Source organism: Leguminivora glycinivorella, chromosome 1, assembly GCF_023078275.1.
Source record: "Leguminivora glycinivorella isolate SPB_JAAS2020 chromosome 1, LegGlyc_1.1, whole genome shotgun sequence".
Taxonomy (NCBI): domain Eukaryota; kingdom Metazoa; phylum Arthropoda; class Insecta; order Lepidoptera; family Tortricidae; genus Leguminivora; species Leguminivora glycinivorella.
In genome coordinates, this window is record NC_062971.1 from 21,560,540 (window position 1) to 21,578,132 (window position 17,593).

The following is a 17,593-nucleotide window of genomic DNA, read 5'->3' on the forward strand; positions in this document are numbered from 1 at the left end:
AGTCAAAGATGTGTGTAATAATTGCGGTTCCTATTTAAAATTACCTAAATTCTTCCAATATCATTTGCTAAAACAGTTCCCGCAATTAAGGTACACCGTACTTGTAAATTGGATACTCTCCTCTGCTAGTTAACTGCCAAGTAACATAGCTTATGAGTATGCTACTGCAGTAACATATCGGTTTGCACTCCTCTACTCAGCTACTTCCTAACTTCCGTAGCAACCTTACTCTTGCTGATATACTATGCTAACTCGCTTCTGGCTGACTCGAGATTTATGAAAATATGCAGATTGAGTACATACGAGTATGTATTAAACGAACTGCTTACTATAGCTAACAGAGAAGGCGGATAGAACAATTTCAGCGCGCTTCTCGCTGCATTCAAGTTTAGAAATTGGGCTACAATAGGTTATAGGTACTATAAGTTTTATATGTCCGAAAGTCGAATGCACAGTAATCAGAAGTAGGAATTTATGTTAATATTTCGGAAATTAGGTATATCATACCTTACAAAGAAAAGAATTAACTTTCTACAAAACTCTCACGTTCAAGAAATTACCACGAATGAATTTGTATATCGCTTCAGATGAACAGTCTATAACGTAAATGGTATCGTTTCTGGAATACGTTCCAAGTAAATATTTGCCTACAACAAATTTACAGAGGTTATATTTAGAGTAAATTTAATTGTATTTTATATAATCGTGATATAATACAAAGCTTTTCAGTCGAGTACCAAGTTTAGGCCAAGAAGCTTGCTTGAGTGGCCTAATAGTACGGTACAAGACTGAAAAGCTTAATTATATCACTGTTGTATACAATACTTTTTTTCTATGAGTCATCATTTTCATCATCAATACATACATGCATACATACAATCACGCCTGTTTCCCAGAGGGGTAGGCAGAGATCACGGATTTCCATTTACTACGATCCTGACAAATCACTTTCGCTTCACACACTTTCATAACCTTTCTCATACACGCTCGTCGGTTTCGAGTACTTCTGACCTGGGTACGTAGCCAAATGGCATTTCTCCGACGCCAAACGAAAACGAAACGTAGTCTGGCTCTGTCGCGCCAATACGCAAGAGCGATAGGGATAGATATCTACTAGCGTTTCGTTTCGTGAGCGTTTGTGCCATTCGGCTACGCACTCTGGCCTTTTTGCATCATCATTGGACGACAAATATCATCAAACAAGTTAAAATTAATATTAATAGGTCAAGCTGATCTGGTCCCGTAGCCGAATGGCATTTCTCCGACGCGAAACGAAAACGAAACGCCGCGAAAGATAGTCTGGCTCTGTCGCTCCAATACGCAAGTGCGATAAAGATAGATATCTACTAGCGTTTTGTTTCGTAAGCGAAACCACGAAACTAACTAGGTATATGAGCAGGAGTGAAAATATTATGAGGTCTTGATTGACATGATGATTATTCCAATATTTCGAGAGAAGCCAATTTGAATACCTAAAGATATTAGCTGTTTTAATCTACTGGAGTACTATCACCTCCAAACACGAAAATATGTTGGTATACGTGTACGTACGGTAATGGCCTACCAGCCTTGCTTTCAGAGATTTGATTTACACCAGCACGGCTTTTGCGAATGTTGAGTAATGGTTGTTTCTTCGCAGCTTTTGTGGAAGCTTCGGAGGTAAAAACAAAACAAAATAAATGTCCCGCAAATACTGGCGACGGCACGGCGTGCTGAAAATGACCTGAACATTTATTATTAGAGTGAAATTGAGGTAATTTTCATTTAAAGCGTTAGTGCTGCAATTTGGACAAATGAAATTTATGCTTCGGAAAAGAAGGGATCATTTGTGTTTTTTTGTTTGAAACTTCCATTGTTCCGTTAAGAGTATAAATCGCAATTTAAAATTCTGTATATGTAGTTAATATGTTTATGCATTATGTATAGTGAGATTTAAAGGCATTGCACAGAAAAATTACGAAGCCAAGACGGTGGCTCAAGATAGAAAGGCGTGGACAAAGGACCTAAGACAAACAACAATAAAAACATAGGAAATTAAAAAGCACAGCATCTATAGATATAAAATTAAACTGTCAAGGTAATTCAAAGCGGCCCAAGTATTAAGAATATAATAACGTCTAATAGTAATACGGGGTTTCTCTAAGCACGTTGAGTTGACAAATCTGCAGCGCCACGGCACGCAGCCGCACTGGGTTGTTTTCACTAGACGTGACGTCATGCTGCGCCGCGGGTCAAGGCCGGGATCCGATCATTCTCATAGCATAGCCTGTGGCATAGCTGACGAGAAAAGCACAATTCAAAGAGACTTCAGAGGCAGCAATGTAAAAAAGAAAATAATCACGATAGAAAGAAACTACGACCTAAAAACCGATTTAAGACAGATTATTCCCTTAAAAATTACCCTGAAGCAGCCGTTGAAATATTAAATTTTACGTCACGAATTTAAAACGAAATATATAAAGGAACGAGATCTTGGACTCTGAATATGTATTATCATTATCTCGACCAAGAGCTTTTTATGAGAAGTGTGGATTGTTCCCGTCGTCCGTCCAATTTGTCTTTTGTGATCAGTTAAGGAATGGGGAGAGTGTAAGTAGGTAGGTACATTATTAATCCCGATGGAGCGGTCAGGGGCGTACCCCGACGTTGATGTATGGCCGGAAAACGTATTTAAATAACCTAAGCTTAACTACTTAATATTATAATACAACTTTATAATGGGAAAGATAAAATGACATCCTTTACTTAAACACTTCGGAATGAACTATTTAACAGTTTGAAGCAAACATGTTTTAGTTAAAAATAATTTCGACGAACGAGGATATGTGAATTAAATAATATATCAGTGTGAAGATAAATGAATTCATGTTTTTAAAACGGTTTTACCGTATATTCTGTATATTCGATTACAAATGCACACAAGTTGAGTTATCACACAATCTGAATAATTATAAGTATAAACTGATAGAAAATTGGCTTGACTACGAAATTTTAAAAATTAGTATTGGCCATAGAAAGACGTTATCGCTGCTAGAAGTCAATACGTAACTAGGCGTTTATTTTACGAGTAGGTACATCTCTAGTGTTTTATGTCAATTATATTTGAAAAATTATGTCGAGAAATCTTGGCTTCAGTTTATTTTACAACCTTAAACTTAACAAACTGCTATCTTCATCCCCCGTTAATGGTTTAACCCTTAAATGCATGGTGATGTATATATGCATCATATATTATGGATGGCCCGTGGCTCGATATGTAGCTATCCAAAATCACATTTATTGCTTAATTATTATTCATTATTATTATTATTTAATAAACAATTAAATAAATTAAATAATATAATAATTTACTATTTATTATTTAAGGATTAAGATGAAATGGCGGAAAAGTGTGAAAAAACAGGACGATGGCGATTTTTAGTATGTCATTTAGGCTGATTTTTTCGGAGTTAGGAATTAGTTTATGTTTAAACATTTTATCCTAGAGGTTTCACAAATAGTGTACCTTTATAATAGTAGTCACAGTTTTTTAAAATAAAACTTACCAATTACGATATATTTATATAAATAAGATTTGGCCTATTTAACTTCTAACAATGATTTCGTATAAAAAACGATTTTAAATATTTTTTTTGTTATTTTTCCCAGAGTCAGAAAACCATTGTCTATCACATATATTAATATCTCGCTAAAAGAAAAATTCATGCATTTAAGGGTTAAAGAAATCGAACGAAGTGTCCTTTCCGCGTCATAAATTTTATGATAAATGATGTAAGTTAGCGAAACTTGTTTAAATCCATCAATCAGATGGCAATAATGTTAGACAAACCACATTTAGGTATCATTACATTACATACCGTAATTGACACTAAATACAAAATGCAATTAAAATAGGCTACTTGACCCTTTTTCAAAGTCTGTCTTATATTATAAAATTTATATAGTACTGCCCAATCAACCGAAATAAAATATTACCATATTTTATTATGACTTAAAAACAGCAGAAAATATTTTTAAAGTTACTTTTACGTAATTAGGCGAAAACAACACATTCATGTTAATCTATAGATAATCTATGCATCAGGTCATTCTATTCGAAAACAAAATTTTCTGACTTTTTGGGTATGAAGGCATAAAGTTCAACATGTCAGTAATTGTTTTGACATGCAGTAAGGTTCTAATTCGATGACGTCACTACATCGCTGACAGCGTTTTCGGTGGCCAAAATAAATAAACAATTACACACATTTTAAATCGAAAATACGTAGTCATCATACATACATACACTTTTAACACCCAAAATCTATAAATATTGTTTTTTTATGTCAAATACTACAGAAGACAATCATTTATTGTGCCAAATTCGATATGAGTCTAATAGCCTATAGGAAGATAATTACCCATACAACCATTTCAGTCGCAAAATCTTCAAATCAGTAACTAACTGTCAAATGTGACATAACATAACGCGTGGTAACGTCGTGCAAACAATGCGACCGTATTGATACAATAACAAAATGTAGTCGTCGTGTGCACTCGTTACGGTAACAAAATGTGTACGAATTTGTGGCTGTCAATGTCACTGTCAGAATGACTTTTAACGACACTTTATTAGTCGACGTTTGCACACATAACGGTAACAACATGTGGACGAATTTGTGGCTGTCATTGTCACTGTCAGAACGGTTTCTGACAGTGACATTGACAGAATTTGTACACACATGTGTAGGTGTGATTACCGAACTGCTCCTAAACCACTGTATCCGCAAATGACAATCTGAAATACGAAGGTTTCTCAAACTGTCTTGTGAAGTTGTGGACTGGTTGCTTTGAATCATTTAAATATGAGCGAATTAAATAATAATAAACGACGACGACCATTTAAGCACTCTTCGACATTTTATAGAAATGTGGGAAAGTTAAGAAAAGTGCAGAATGATAATACAAATAGATAAGCACTTTATAGTTACTTAATGTATTAAATATATAATTTTTAATTCTTATTGATAAAAATGAAGTGTAGTGTTGCTTTACACAATAAAAGTAGGAATCAAATGAAATAGAGTATTTACTGTGATATTAATAGAATTTCTGTTGCGCAATGATAGTTTTTTTCAGTACAGATGCTGCTTTTTTTAACGCAGTAGTGCGAGCAAATCAAGCAATGATTCATTTCTTGTCTGGTCGAAACTCTTAGCTTAGATTTAGGTACTGAAAATCGTCGTACGATACACGTGCGAAAAGGACATTCACAACTCGTGTCGATTTAAAACACTCCCTTCGTTCGTGTATTAATTTATCGCTACTCGTATCGATTTTCCTCTTTTCCGCACTCGTATCTACAAGTATTTTGTTTGGGTTACAAAAAAAACACATTATTTACTCTACTACGTTTTATTTATGTCTCTTTAACATTACAAATTTGTAGACACTTATCTATACAAAAATCTTGACAAATGAAGTACAGATCGCTGAAATTAATGTTGATAGTAATATTAATGACGACTACTTCAACAAGTGTCAATTGTGAAATGCCGCAAAATACTAGTTGCTCTATAGAAGACCATAATAATATGATCCCCGATCCTTTACAACCCAGCAGCTCGGTACGCACGTTACAATTTTTTTTTAATCTTCTTTAGTGAGGGCAACTGAGTACGACGGCATATTTAATTGTTTATAAAGTTTGAGGATACCTGGAAAAAATTAATACATGAAGCCATTTTGAAAATATAATAAATATTCACTGCTTTCGGTCACGCGTGTACGCTGCGACCATTTTGCGACCGTTTGTCGACCGTTTGGTGACCGTTTGGCGACTGTTTTTTACATGGAATATTACCGTCTTAATCCATATTTTAACAACTTTATTGGTTTTCTAGGCATTATTTTTATTATTTCAGTATAGTATATGCACCAGAGTACTAAAACTTCACCAATCAATATACATAACACGCAAACACCGAGTAGTCAATAATATTATTACTGGTTAAACTGAGGTAAATTGATGGCGCGTTGATAAATTTAGACTTATTTTATGAAATCACTCGAGCAATTTAATTGGCCATGGTAATTAGCCCACATTATATTACAAATGCAAACAATATTTATCTTTAACAAATTCTTACGCCATTACATTTTAATGTCAAATGATTTTATTTCTTTTTACTTTGACGTCTCTGACAGTCGCCATTTGAAAAGAATGAAATGAACGAATGATTTTGGGAAAGTAGTCGCCAAACGGTAACAATGTGTGCACGCGTAGTGCACACTTCTGTCACTTCTGTGACCATTTGTGCCTGTTACCAATCGTCCCCATTTGGGTCGCCGCGACTAAACGTCGACCGTACTGCGACTAAGCATTGAGACCCGAAGACCTGTGTGTACACAAAATAGGAGGATTTGCGTAGGAACGGCGACCGATTATGGTTATATGGGTAAATTAAGGTAAGTAAAAGTAAGTACTCGGTTTAAGTAATTGTTAGTAAATTTCACAGAGAAAATATTGCCATTCCCGATTTCAGCAGGCAAAAGAGTCTTTGAAAGGCTACTCGAGATAATTCACGCCCGAGTGCAGCGGCGGCAGATTAAAATGCTGAAAAGATAGTAAAATATGGGGAAGATCGAGTTGTCTGTTGCATTCAATATGGTGTATTTAATCTAGTATTTTATAAACTAACTGATATTAAAATGTTTTATACTTTTTTAGTTACGAGACTGAATTTTTATACTTTATCAATTACCTAATTTATCGATATTAACATGTTTTTCTAATCCTTATGCAGGTACATGGATCTGCTGACTGATGACTGGTAACTGCCGCGGTTTGATAATAAACCAACTCGAATCTAATTCTAGTTGCAAGTAATTTACAGAGTATTTGAATGTTGACAAATCTAACGATAAGGCGTGTAAACGAAGCATTATGCTGCTTTCAATGGAATGTTAATAACAGAGCAACATACGGGCGTAATCTATCTTGTAGGAATCCGGTAATTACCTGAGTAATGTGCAAAGATATTGGGTTGAGTTAATTAAAGCCAAACAAGACCATCTGATGCTGTATAAGTGGGACTAATTAAATGATTGTTTATGTGTGTAGAGAGTATTAGTTTAAGCTTGGCAGTCTAGACAATGAGTTTCTTCATTTCAGTTCGCCATTTATCAGTCACACGAGAAAATATACGTTATTGTTATACCTAACACGTATTTTTTGGAATTATATTTCAAATCCGATACCTGAGACACGTTTATAAATGAGAATTATACTTACAATGTGTAACCAATTAGGTAAGCTTAATTTACAAGTAGGTTTTTAATTTAATAACAACTTAATTAAATCAAGCAAGAATTATTTCCAACAAATTTTCGGCTGTCATTAATTCAATATAAATATTATGTGATTCTGAAAATTATACATAATTTTCAGTGTAACGGTAAAATAACGAATGAAAATTAACACTGAATTAACACCTCATGTTTGCGTCTACATAAAGAAGGTTAATTCAAATAACGCCGACATGCTAATAAAAATGTAACATAGTGAGTCCAATAAAGGAGTCTAGACAGTTTAATTTTGGCGCAATTTTATGTCAAGTTACTCTAATGTCAAACTAAGAGGCGTCGTGGTCTAAAGCGGTCGGCGTGACCAGGATACGTAGAAAGGTATTTTATATCCTAATTACAAAAGTAAACAACTGTTTCTGCTTCTTTTTTTTCCAGTAAAAATTGTAAATAAAAACCTACTACCTAATTAGAAGTTGTTGAGTTAGTAAACCTATATACACATTTTTGACAAGCTACATATGTAAACTGCAATTTCCAGTCATATTAATCTCCGGAATACTATTATTTATGACAAAACTCAAGGATAAACATTCCATGTGTATGATGTGTATCAAATATTGCAAGTTTCATGGAGCGTGTAAGTATTGGAGCGACGGGAATCGATGGTATAAAGGTCTATTTTTAGCCTGACGTTTATAGGCGATGCTCTTACCGAGTGACGTCACCTTAATGGCTTGATGTTTCTTCAACGATAGACACGATATGACGATACACTTCACGTCTTTGCAGAAAATAAAGTCTACAATTAGGTTAACGAGGGCAGGCAAGTAATAAGGACTGCTTTGTTATGATGATACGTTTCGTGCGATAATCTTATGTAATTAACCACGAAAGGTGATCAGATATACCTATGTATTAATTCTGTATTTAGTCATATTGACATGAAAAAAAAAGGTTACGTATTATTATGTATTATAAAACAAAATTGTCATAACAGCGGTTAACGCTCCCATTTTAAAATGAATAAAATTATGACAGCAAATATTAAAAATTAAATAAATAAATAAATATTGGGGACACCTTACACAGATCAACTTAGCCCCAAACTAAGCAAAGCTTGTACTATGGGTGCTAAGCGACGATATACATACTTAAATAGATAAATACATACTTAAATACATAGAAAACATCCATGACTCAGGAACAAATATCTGTGTTCATCACACAAATAAATGCCCTTACCGGGATTCGAACCCAGGACCGCGGCTTAGCAGGCAAGGTAACTACCGACTAAGCCAGACCGGTCGTCAAATATAATAATATCTATGTATTAATTTTGTATTTAGTCATATTGACATGAAAAAAAAAAAGGTTACGTATTATTATGTATTATAAAACAAAATTGTCATAACAGCGGTTAACGCTCCCATTTTAAAATGAATAAAATTATGACAGCAAATATTAAAAATAAAATAAATAAATAAATATTGGGACACCTTACACAGATCAACTTAGCCCCAAACTAAGCAAAGCTTGTACTATGGGTGCTAAGCGACGATATACATACTTAAATAGATAAATACATACTTATATACATAGAAAACATCCATGACTCAGGAACAAATATCTGTGCTCATCACACAAATAAATGCCCTTACCGGATTCGAACCCAGGACCGCGGCTTAGCAGACAGGGTCACTACCGACTGAGCCAGATCGGTTGTCAAATATATATATAGTTTCAAAAAGAGAAAATGTGTTAAGTTTTCTTCTAAAAATAAAGCAACATTGGTCCCAACACAGAAATTCGTTTACATATCGAGTCGAGCTCAGTCGACCAGGGAGGTTGTGCCCCGAGGGTGGCGTCGGTGCAAAACTTTGTGCTTCCTTCTATCGCAGCAATGCAATAGTTTACAGTGCTATCTTCTTTTAAAATTCGCTTTTGATTTAAACGGTGACTTGAAATGTTTTATAGAATAGTGACTAACATGCTTTCAAAATAAGAAAACAGATGGCATAAAAGTAGGATAAGGGTGAACAAATTATATCTTAGTCCGAAATATTTATGAGGTACTGTAGTATGAACTGTTACTTCCTTAATAAAGTTTTATGTTGATACAATAACTGACATCTTGCATATTTGTACTACTAACTCCTAAGCACATATTCTTTGATGACTGTAAATTTTATAAAGATATTGTGCCGCTATTTCACTAGGAATAGGGATGACGACTACATAAAAAAATGGCATTCTGTTTAGTCCGTTAATTAGATCGTCCAGAAATACTGAACACATATTTTTCGCTTTTTCTAAATAATAAATACATACAAAGATATAGAGCATCAAAGTTCCGGAGTGGGGGCTTGTGACGTCACTTCTAAGTACCTAGGAGTGACGTCACGCGAAACTTCAACGCACTGTATCGTCGTTACTTTTCGTTTACGAGAAAAAAGAAAAAAATACGTGTCTAATATCTAAAATAATCTAACTGACGGACTAATTAGATTTTTTTAGTCGTCTCGCTTATTACCAGTCTTCCTGAACACCATCATGATAAAAATGTAGTGTATAAAAGCACTACGCAATCCAAAATCCTTCAGTTAAATAAGCGTGTCTACACTCCCATCAACGTAGGCGCCAAAAGCACCGCGAAGCGATGATCGATAGCCAAGACATTAGGGGTTTCGCTCAAGGTGTACAGCCGTACGGCCACACCTATTAAAAAGCTATTTGCGAGCCCACCTCACCCACCTATATGTACCACGAACACTAGTTTACTATGCGCCAATGCGCCGTTGAACGGGCTCCTTTAGTCTGCCTACTTATTTAGTAAATGATATTATACTTGCACCTGATCGTACTTAGTTAAAATATAACTGATACATAGTTAAAACTTTGATAAGATAAATAAAACTTTATACTTATAATCTCTTATCTGGTGAAGGTCGCAGGAGTCCGCTGGATGCGGGTGGCGCAGGACAGGTCATTGTGGCAATCTTTGGGGGAGGCCTATGTCCAGCAGTGGACGTCTTTCGGCTGATATGATGATGATGATGACTTATAATCAGTTTTGTCTACCAGTTTTGTGTATAGGTAGTACCAATACTTAATAGTATTTTCATATGTAATAGTACATTACGATACGATGCAGGTGCGAAAAAAAGGAAGTTCGAAACGAGTGGCGATAAATTAAAACACGACCGAAGCGAGTGTTTCAAATCGACACGAGTTACGAATTTCCTTTTCGCACGTGTATCGTACGACGTTTTTCAGTATCAGGAAATTCGTAACTCGTGTCGATTTTAAACACTCCCTTCGGTCGTGTTTTAATTTATGGCCACTCGTTTCAAACTTCCTTTTTTACGCACTTGTATCGTAATGTACTATTTTAAGGATCATAGGTATAACTAGATAATAACCTAACGAAAAAATTAAAATTTTGAAAAAAAAAAAACCACATAGTGGACCCATTTTCATGAGACATGGCTAAGAACACTCCCTACTGACAAAGCCCTTCTCTGCCTTCAAACAAAAAAAAAACTAAATCTAAATCGGCTCAGAAACACAACACACACAAACAAACAGACAGACACGTCAAACTTATAACAACCCGTCGTTTTGGCGTCAGGGGTTTAAACTGGCGGTTATTTCGCTTAAAATCGATCAAATGAGGATTTTTACAATACACATATATTATCTATTTTAAGATTTAATTCGCCTGATCTTAAAAAATGTGCTTGATAAAAAAAAGCGAGCTAGCAGGTAACTGAGATTTCATGTTTGCAGAAAACCTTGTAAGGTACCTACAGCGGGAAAAACTGATCAGTTACAATTGCCCCCAGTCGAGATTTGCCCCGCTGTACAGTCAACTGCAGAGAAAAGACCCCCTGCCATACAAATTTGTATGCAAGGGGGTCTACCAAAGATGTCATATATACCATAGATCAAGCAACGTATCTACTTAGCGTGTCAAATGAACTCAGTGAAATGCACTGAGTTGTCCGTCTTTACTCGCAGCTTGCAGCTTTCGGGCGTCAATTTTTGTAAGTTGAAGTCAACCAAAACATAAAAAATGCCTCGTTACGTGATATTCAATTGCAACAACACAAAAATTATGAACAATCAAGAGCCTGAGACATATTTAAAATTACAGGCAAGAATCAACTTCAGTACAAAATTTGACACGCTCGGCCCCTATACAAATATATGAATTTGTTTCTTCTATCTAAATTAAGTTCTGTGGGGTCTACCTTTCTCTGCAGCTGACTGTACCATATACTTATTTATCAAGTAAAGTAATTAGCGGCTGTCAGAGTTTAGGTTTATTACGAAACCAAGCATAATCCTAGTCTTAAGAGATTTCAAGACACAGCCAACTTAATTTTCTTCCTCCCGTTACACAATACAACAATCAGTATTTTCATTGGTATAAACGCTGAATGGACAATTCAAGTGGTTTATTATTGGTTTATTTATTATTACTATATTCGGTAGGTAACAGTAAATTTTGTTAAAGAAATCTATTCGTGTAATTTTAAGGCAATGACTTGGCTGTTTATTTGAAAGATTAAGTAAGGTACAGCGGGGCAAATCTCGACTGGGGGCCAAATGTAACTGGTCCATTTTTTCCATGTTTTACTATGTTTGCATTATTAAATAGAGTGAGTGTTCACTGGTTATATAAATGGTAGGCGTGTTTTGTGGATACATGTACCTAGAACTCAACATTATAGTGGTATAATGGAAAAAATGGACCAGTTACAATGGCCCCCCCAGTCGAGTTTTGCCCCGCTCTACCTTATCACTTTTACTGATGTATACGTAGTTAAATTGCGTTTTAACCCTTAATTTGGCAAAGTCCGGTGGGACGGACAGGTGATAAAAAAAAATATTTCGCTTTTTAGGTAGAATTTTATTTAATTTAACATATGGAAAGAGACTCTTTTATGATACATGCTTTGTATAAAAATATTATTTGACCACTGTCAACACTCGTTTGACAGTTACTCTTCAAGATGGCACCGCATCAGAAGTCAACTGTTTTTAGCAAAATATTTATGCGTTTTTCTTTTGGTTTTTGTAAGAACAGGGTATTTCTGCTGTATAAATAATAAAATGTATTACATAATAGTTGCAAGTGGTTATGTTTTCAATTTATTTCTCAATTTCTAATACTCATAATCATCATCTAAACAAGTTGTCCGCCGCACCGGACAGTGCCAAATATATACTAAATACGATTTGTCCGCCGTGGCGGACTATGCCAATGTTACGGTGGCACGTGTTGTAACAAATTATTATATTGTTTTGTTTATTATTTTGATTTTCTTGTTTTGGTGGCCTGCTTTTATGCTTAGATTTTTTTATTTAATCCAACAGCGTGTGGTGCTGGACCAAGCAGTTAAAATTTTGGCACTTTTAGGTATACGTAGTGCGTGGATATTATGAATGTTACATGTCGCACGAGGGGCAATAAAAATTAAAGAAAACCGGGTAGATCAAAATTTATAATTTCTTTGTCTGCCCCGAACATTGATATAATTAATTTCGGGTAGTTTTGTGTTGTTTACATCTTCGACGACATTTTGCTGGGACATCACTGTCACATCAGTCTGTCGTGATCACGGCCTGTGCAACCTGGCCAAAAAGTCGGAAAAAAGTTAAAATAATGATATTTGCCTATAAATATGTGTCAGTTTGATTTTCATACAAAATTATTATATTTGTTAATTTTTAAAATAAATATATGTTAAGAAATACTTGTTTATTTTAAATGACCGTATGTTTGGCAGTGTCCGCCTCAGCGGACATATTAATTTATCCCAATATTTGGCAGAGTCCGCTGTGGCGGACATATTTTTTTTCCAAAACTAATAAATCTAGATTTTTTTAAATATTTTTCGGACGCTTTAAAAACACCCGTTATTCAATATATTAAGTAAAATCGGAAAATTTATGTCACCAGAGTCTCTGCCAAATTAAGGGTTAATAGATAGAGTGATTCTAGAGGAAGGTTTACATGTAGGTATAATACCCGTGCGAAGCTGGGGCGGGTCGCTAGTAATAACTAAGACGAGAAGGTAAGACGCTGGACCAGAGCCTTATCAAACTTATGTTGAGTTAGTAAAGAAGTTTATACTTGCCACAGTTATAATAGCTCAATTAATTTATTAAACTAGTATACATAATATTGAAACAAACTTTAATTCCTCATAGTTATGGCCTATTAAAACGTTTAATAGCAGTTTATTTAAATTTGCTTAAAATAGAATGATGTGGTAAGTGCATGTTTATAATTATATCTCATACTAAAAAATACAGTGTGGAATATAAAAGTTGTTAACAACAGAGGTCGCGAGGGACCTGTGATATTTTTTTACATCATACCATTATTTGTAACTCTAACTTTCATTTATATTTTCCACTTAATTACGGTTTTAAAAAATCTAATTAATTGACAACATTCGTCGTTTAGATTTTTCTAAATATCTATTAGTTACATCTTGTTTCATCCATGACAGGTGTCATGTTATTGTTATCGGGTGTCACATTTGTATGAGATTTTATTTTCTATGTGCATAACACCCATTACGGCTCAGCCACGACATTGGTCTAAGCGCGACAGCGGTGAGCGGCGGCCACACATTGGAGTGAGACACAGCGATAGGACTTTCCATTCGCACGTATGGCTGCCGCTCACCGCTGTCGCGCTTAGACCAATGTCGTGGCTGGGCCGTTACGGTAAATAAATTTACGTTTATTAATTAAGTGCTGTAGGATCGTCTCGTCCATGACTGTAAATAAATAAATTAGGTAATAACTGCCATAAATGCCATAATTCGACCCGTTAACGTTTTCTCTCTTCTCTTGAACCGTCATGTAACTATAAATCCTTAATTGAAAACTGCAATTTCGCGATGACGTTCAATGAACTTCCATGACAGGGAGCTCGTTGTTTAAAATATTAAAATATGTACAACATTTAAATTGTATTTCATCTGAATCCAGATTAATACTTCGAATTGTGGAAACAAGTTGTTCCAACGCAATAGCAATTAAAATTTAACAATTAAGTATCATCATCCTCCTTGCGTTATCCCACAATTAAGTATATAGAGGTAAATATATTTTTGAAACTCACCAGATTTGGACACTCGGTATCGCAGCCCGCGTCCACCTTTAGGGTGCGTCCTGTTATAGGTTCCAAAATCCCCATAGTTGTTGTTCACCCGGCTATAGTCAGCTAAATGTCTATTTCCGTCCAGATGGTTTGGCAGCGACCTGTTCCATCCCATGGATTCGCCCACCACAGATCCGCAGACGGAACTTTCAGTCTGGCTCTTGGTATCGCCATTGCAGAGGTCACCACTAGACCTGGCGCGACGACCTTTTAGCCCTTTGGCGGAGTGCTGGCTGATGTTAGAGCCCATACCGTGGCGGGACCTCACCAGGGCCCCGCCCCCCGCATCGCGCCAATCTTCTATCGACTGATCGTCACTCCAGCGGCAGTTGCGGTTATCTGCAAAAAAAAAATACCTTTTAAAATTCACTTAAGTAATAAACATGTAGGTATTTGGCAACTTATACTTGTACATCTATTCTACAGAACGAAGTGAAAGTAATCTAATGTTATTTCGCAGTCCGTATATAGATTTAGTTTATTTATCACGCTCGGGCAACAAACAAGCTTCGGATACAATGCCGTATTACAAAATCCATTTCTAGTCTGAGCGCTTCATATAAATTGTTTGTGACTGCTCAGCAAGATCTAAAGCTAAGCTGTAGATAACTCGTATACTAGGCCGTCGTCTGAGGCTTAAATGTAGTAGTGTGAATGGAAGCTCTTCACTCCCACACATACTTCATGACCATACCATACCATTGTCTGCGATGTGAGTCGACTTATTTACTTTGTAGTGCATGATGAACTCGCACTTTACACATCAAATGTGCCGTGTGCAACAGCGGTATTAGACATATCATGTCTAATGTTTTAATATTGAGTAGGTAGAGATATTTTGTCATATTAGGTTAACTTGAAATTATACATACTATGTATATGTTATGGACCAAGTGATTAATAAGGGCATTATGTATAATGACCGGGCATTATGAATAATGCCTAGCCATATTGGGCAAAGTGATTAATCATCACTTGTTGATTGTCTAGACGCCATTTTTTATCAAATTGCCCGGTCATTATGATAATGCTACATGACCATTGGGCAAATTGATAATAAGTTTAACAAGTTTGCCTGAACGCCATTTTTTATCACATTGCCCGGGCATTATGATACTGCTACGTAATTGTTGGGCAATGTAATAATAAGTTTAACAAGTTTGCCGGAACGCCATTTTTTATCACATTGCCCGGGCAATATGATACTGCTACGTGATTTTTGGGCAATTTGATAATCATTTTAACAAGTTTGCCTGAACGCCATTTTTTGTCACATTGCCCGGGCATTATGATACTGCTACGTGATTGTTGGGCAATTTGATATTAAGTTTAACAAGTTTGCCTGAACGCCATTTTTTATCACATTGCCCGGGCATTATGATACTGCTACGTGATTGTTGGGCAATTTGATAATAAGTTTCACAAGTTTGCCTGAACGCCATTTTTTATCACATTGCCCGGGCATTATGATACTGCAGCTGCCCGTAATAAGTCAACCCCTCTTTTTCTGCTTCGAGAGTACCAGAACCCGACTAAGCGAATGACCACCATTTGCAAATGGTACAATTCTATTTACCAGCTTTGCCAATCGTGAAAGTACACTTTTATGATAGCGCTTACCACCTTATGGCTCTCCTCTTGCCCTCCCCCGACATCATCTATGTCTCACTAAGGCTGGAGGCGAGCTCTGCTCTGTGGCCTATGTCGGACTTGTCGTTTAACTCTAAATCATCGATTATAAGTCCTATCTTAGCCATCCTTGACATCGAGAGGTCCTACGGCACTGCAGGCGGCTCGCGGCTGTGTCCTTTGTAGTTTGATATGAAACTGCGTACAGTCTCTTGAACAAATCAGCACGAAAGTCTGCTGAACCTGCGCCAATCTACATGTTTTATTATTACTCTGCCCGACAGAGGACAAGCATTATGAATAATGCCCGGGCAAAATTGAGATATTCGGTATGTTATTATCACTTTGCCCAACAGAGGATAGGCATTATGTACAATGCCCGGGCAAACTTCAGCTATTCGGTGTGTCTTTTGCATATCTCTGGACCGTGGGGTCCCGGACCTTTGCGAGGCATGCGTGGGGCCGAAGCCAACAGCTCAGAGGCCCTTTAAGACATTTAAATCTAAAGGCAAGAGTAGAGACACACGTGGCGGATACCATCCCCGAGCGCACTAACTATATGATATGGGGGAGCCAGGTGCAAAGACTATTGCAGTGCAACACTGTCTTTTGTGCTACGATGGGAGCTAAAGTCATGGGTTATTGTTTTGTAAGTTGGATGAACTGGATAAAGGGCTATGGGAGGAGACTATCGAACACCTGCCGTGACAATAAGTCTCACAATTGTAAAAGACAGGAGGTGACTTGCCAACTCATTGAGTGGGCCCTGCAAAACGGGCGCACACACGGTGCGACAACAGAGCAACACTTAAAGAGTGGCTGAAAGGTTGTCGAGAGGTGAGACTGCGGTAGCCAGTTTCCGGTGATCCGTTCAGCAGGCCGCCGACGTTATGACACTTTCCCATTTATAATATTAGTATGGATGCTCATCATACTGTGTAATTTTCTTTAAATAAATAAATAAATATTATAGGACATTCTTACACAGATTGACTGAGGCCCACGGTAAGCTCAAGAAGGCTTGTATTGTGGGTACTCAGACAACGATATATATAATATATAAATACTTATATACATAGAAAACATCCATGACTCAGGAACAAATATCTGTGCTCATCACACAAATAAATGCCCTTACCGGGATTCGAACCCGGGACCGCGGCGCAGCAGGCAGGGTCACTACCGACTGCGCCAGACCGGTCGTCTTTGTGTAAATAAAATAAAAAAATGTCTATAAAATGTCTATTCTTGGGCAAAATTCAGTTATTTGGTGTGTTATTATTACTTTGCCCAAAAGAGGATGGGCATTATGTATAATGCCCGGGCAAAATTCAGCTATCCGGTGTGGTATTATCACTTTTCCCAACAGAGGATGAGCATTATGTATAATTCCCGGGCAAAATTCAGCTTTACAATATGTTATTATCACTTTGCCCAACATAGGACGGGCATTATGTATAATGCCCGGGCAAAATTCAGCTATTCAATATGTTATTA

At 36.4% G+C, this 17,593-nt stretch overlaps 1 protein-coding gene across 4 annotated transcripts in view; it reads right to left on the reverse strand.

Moving 5' to 3' along the window:
• The window catches only part of LOC125236244, a 126,632-nt gene that overhangs the window by 68,778 nt on the left and 40,261 nt on the right, over positions 1 to 17,593 (reverse strand). For all 4 annotated transcript variants that reach the window (XM_048143051.1, XM_048143136.1, XM_048143211.1 and 1 more), the window contains exon 2: positions 14,429 to 14,806. In XM_048143051.1, the coding sequence (XP_047999008.1) occupies positions 14,429 to 14,717 (289 nt within the window). In that variant the 5' untranslated portion in view covers positions 14,718 to 14,806. The remainder of the gene's footprint in view (positions 1 to 14,428; positions 14,807 to 17,593) is intronic.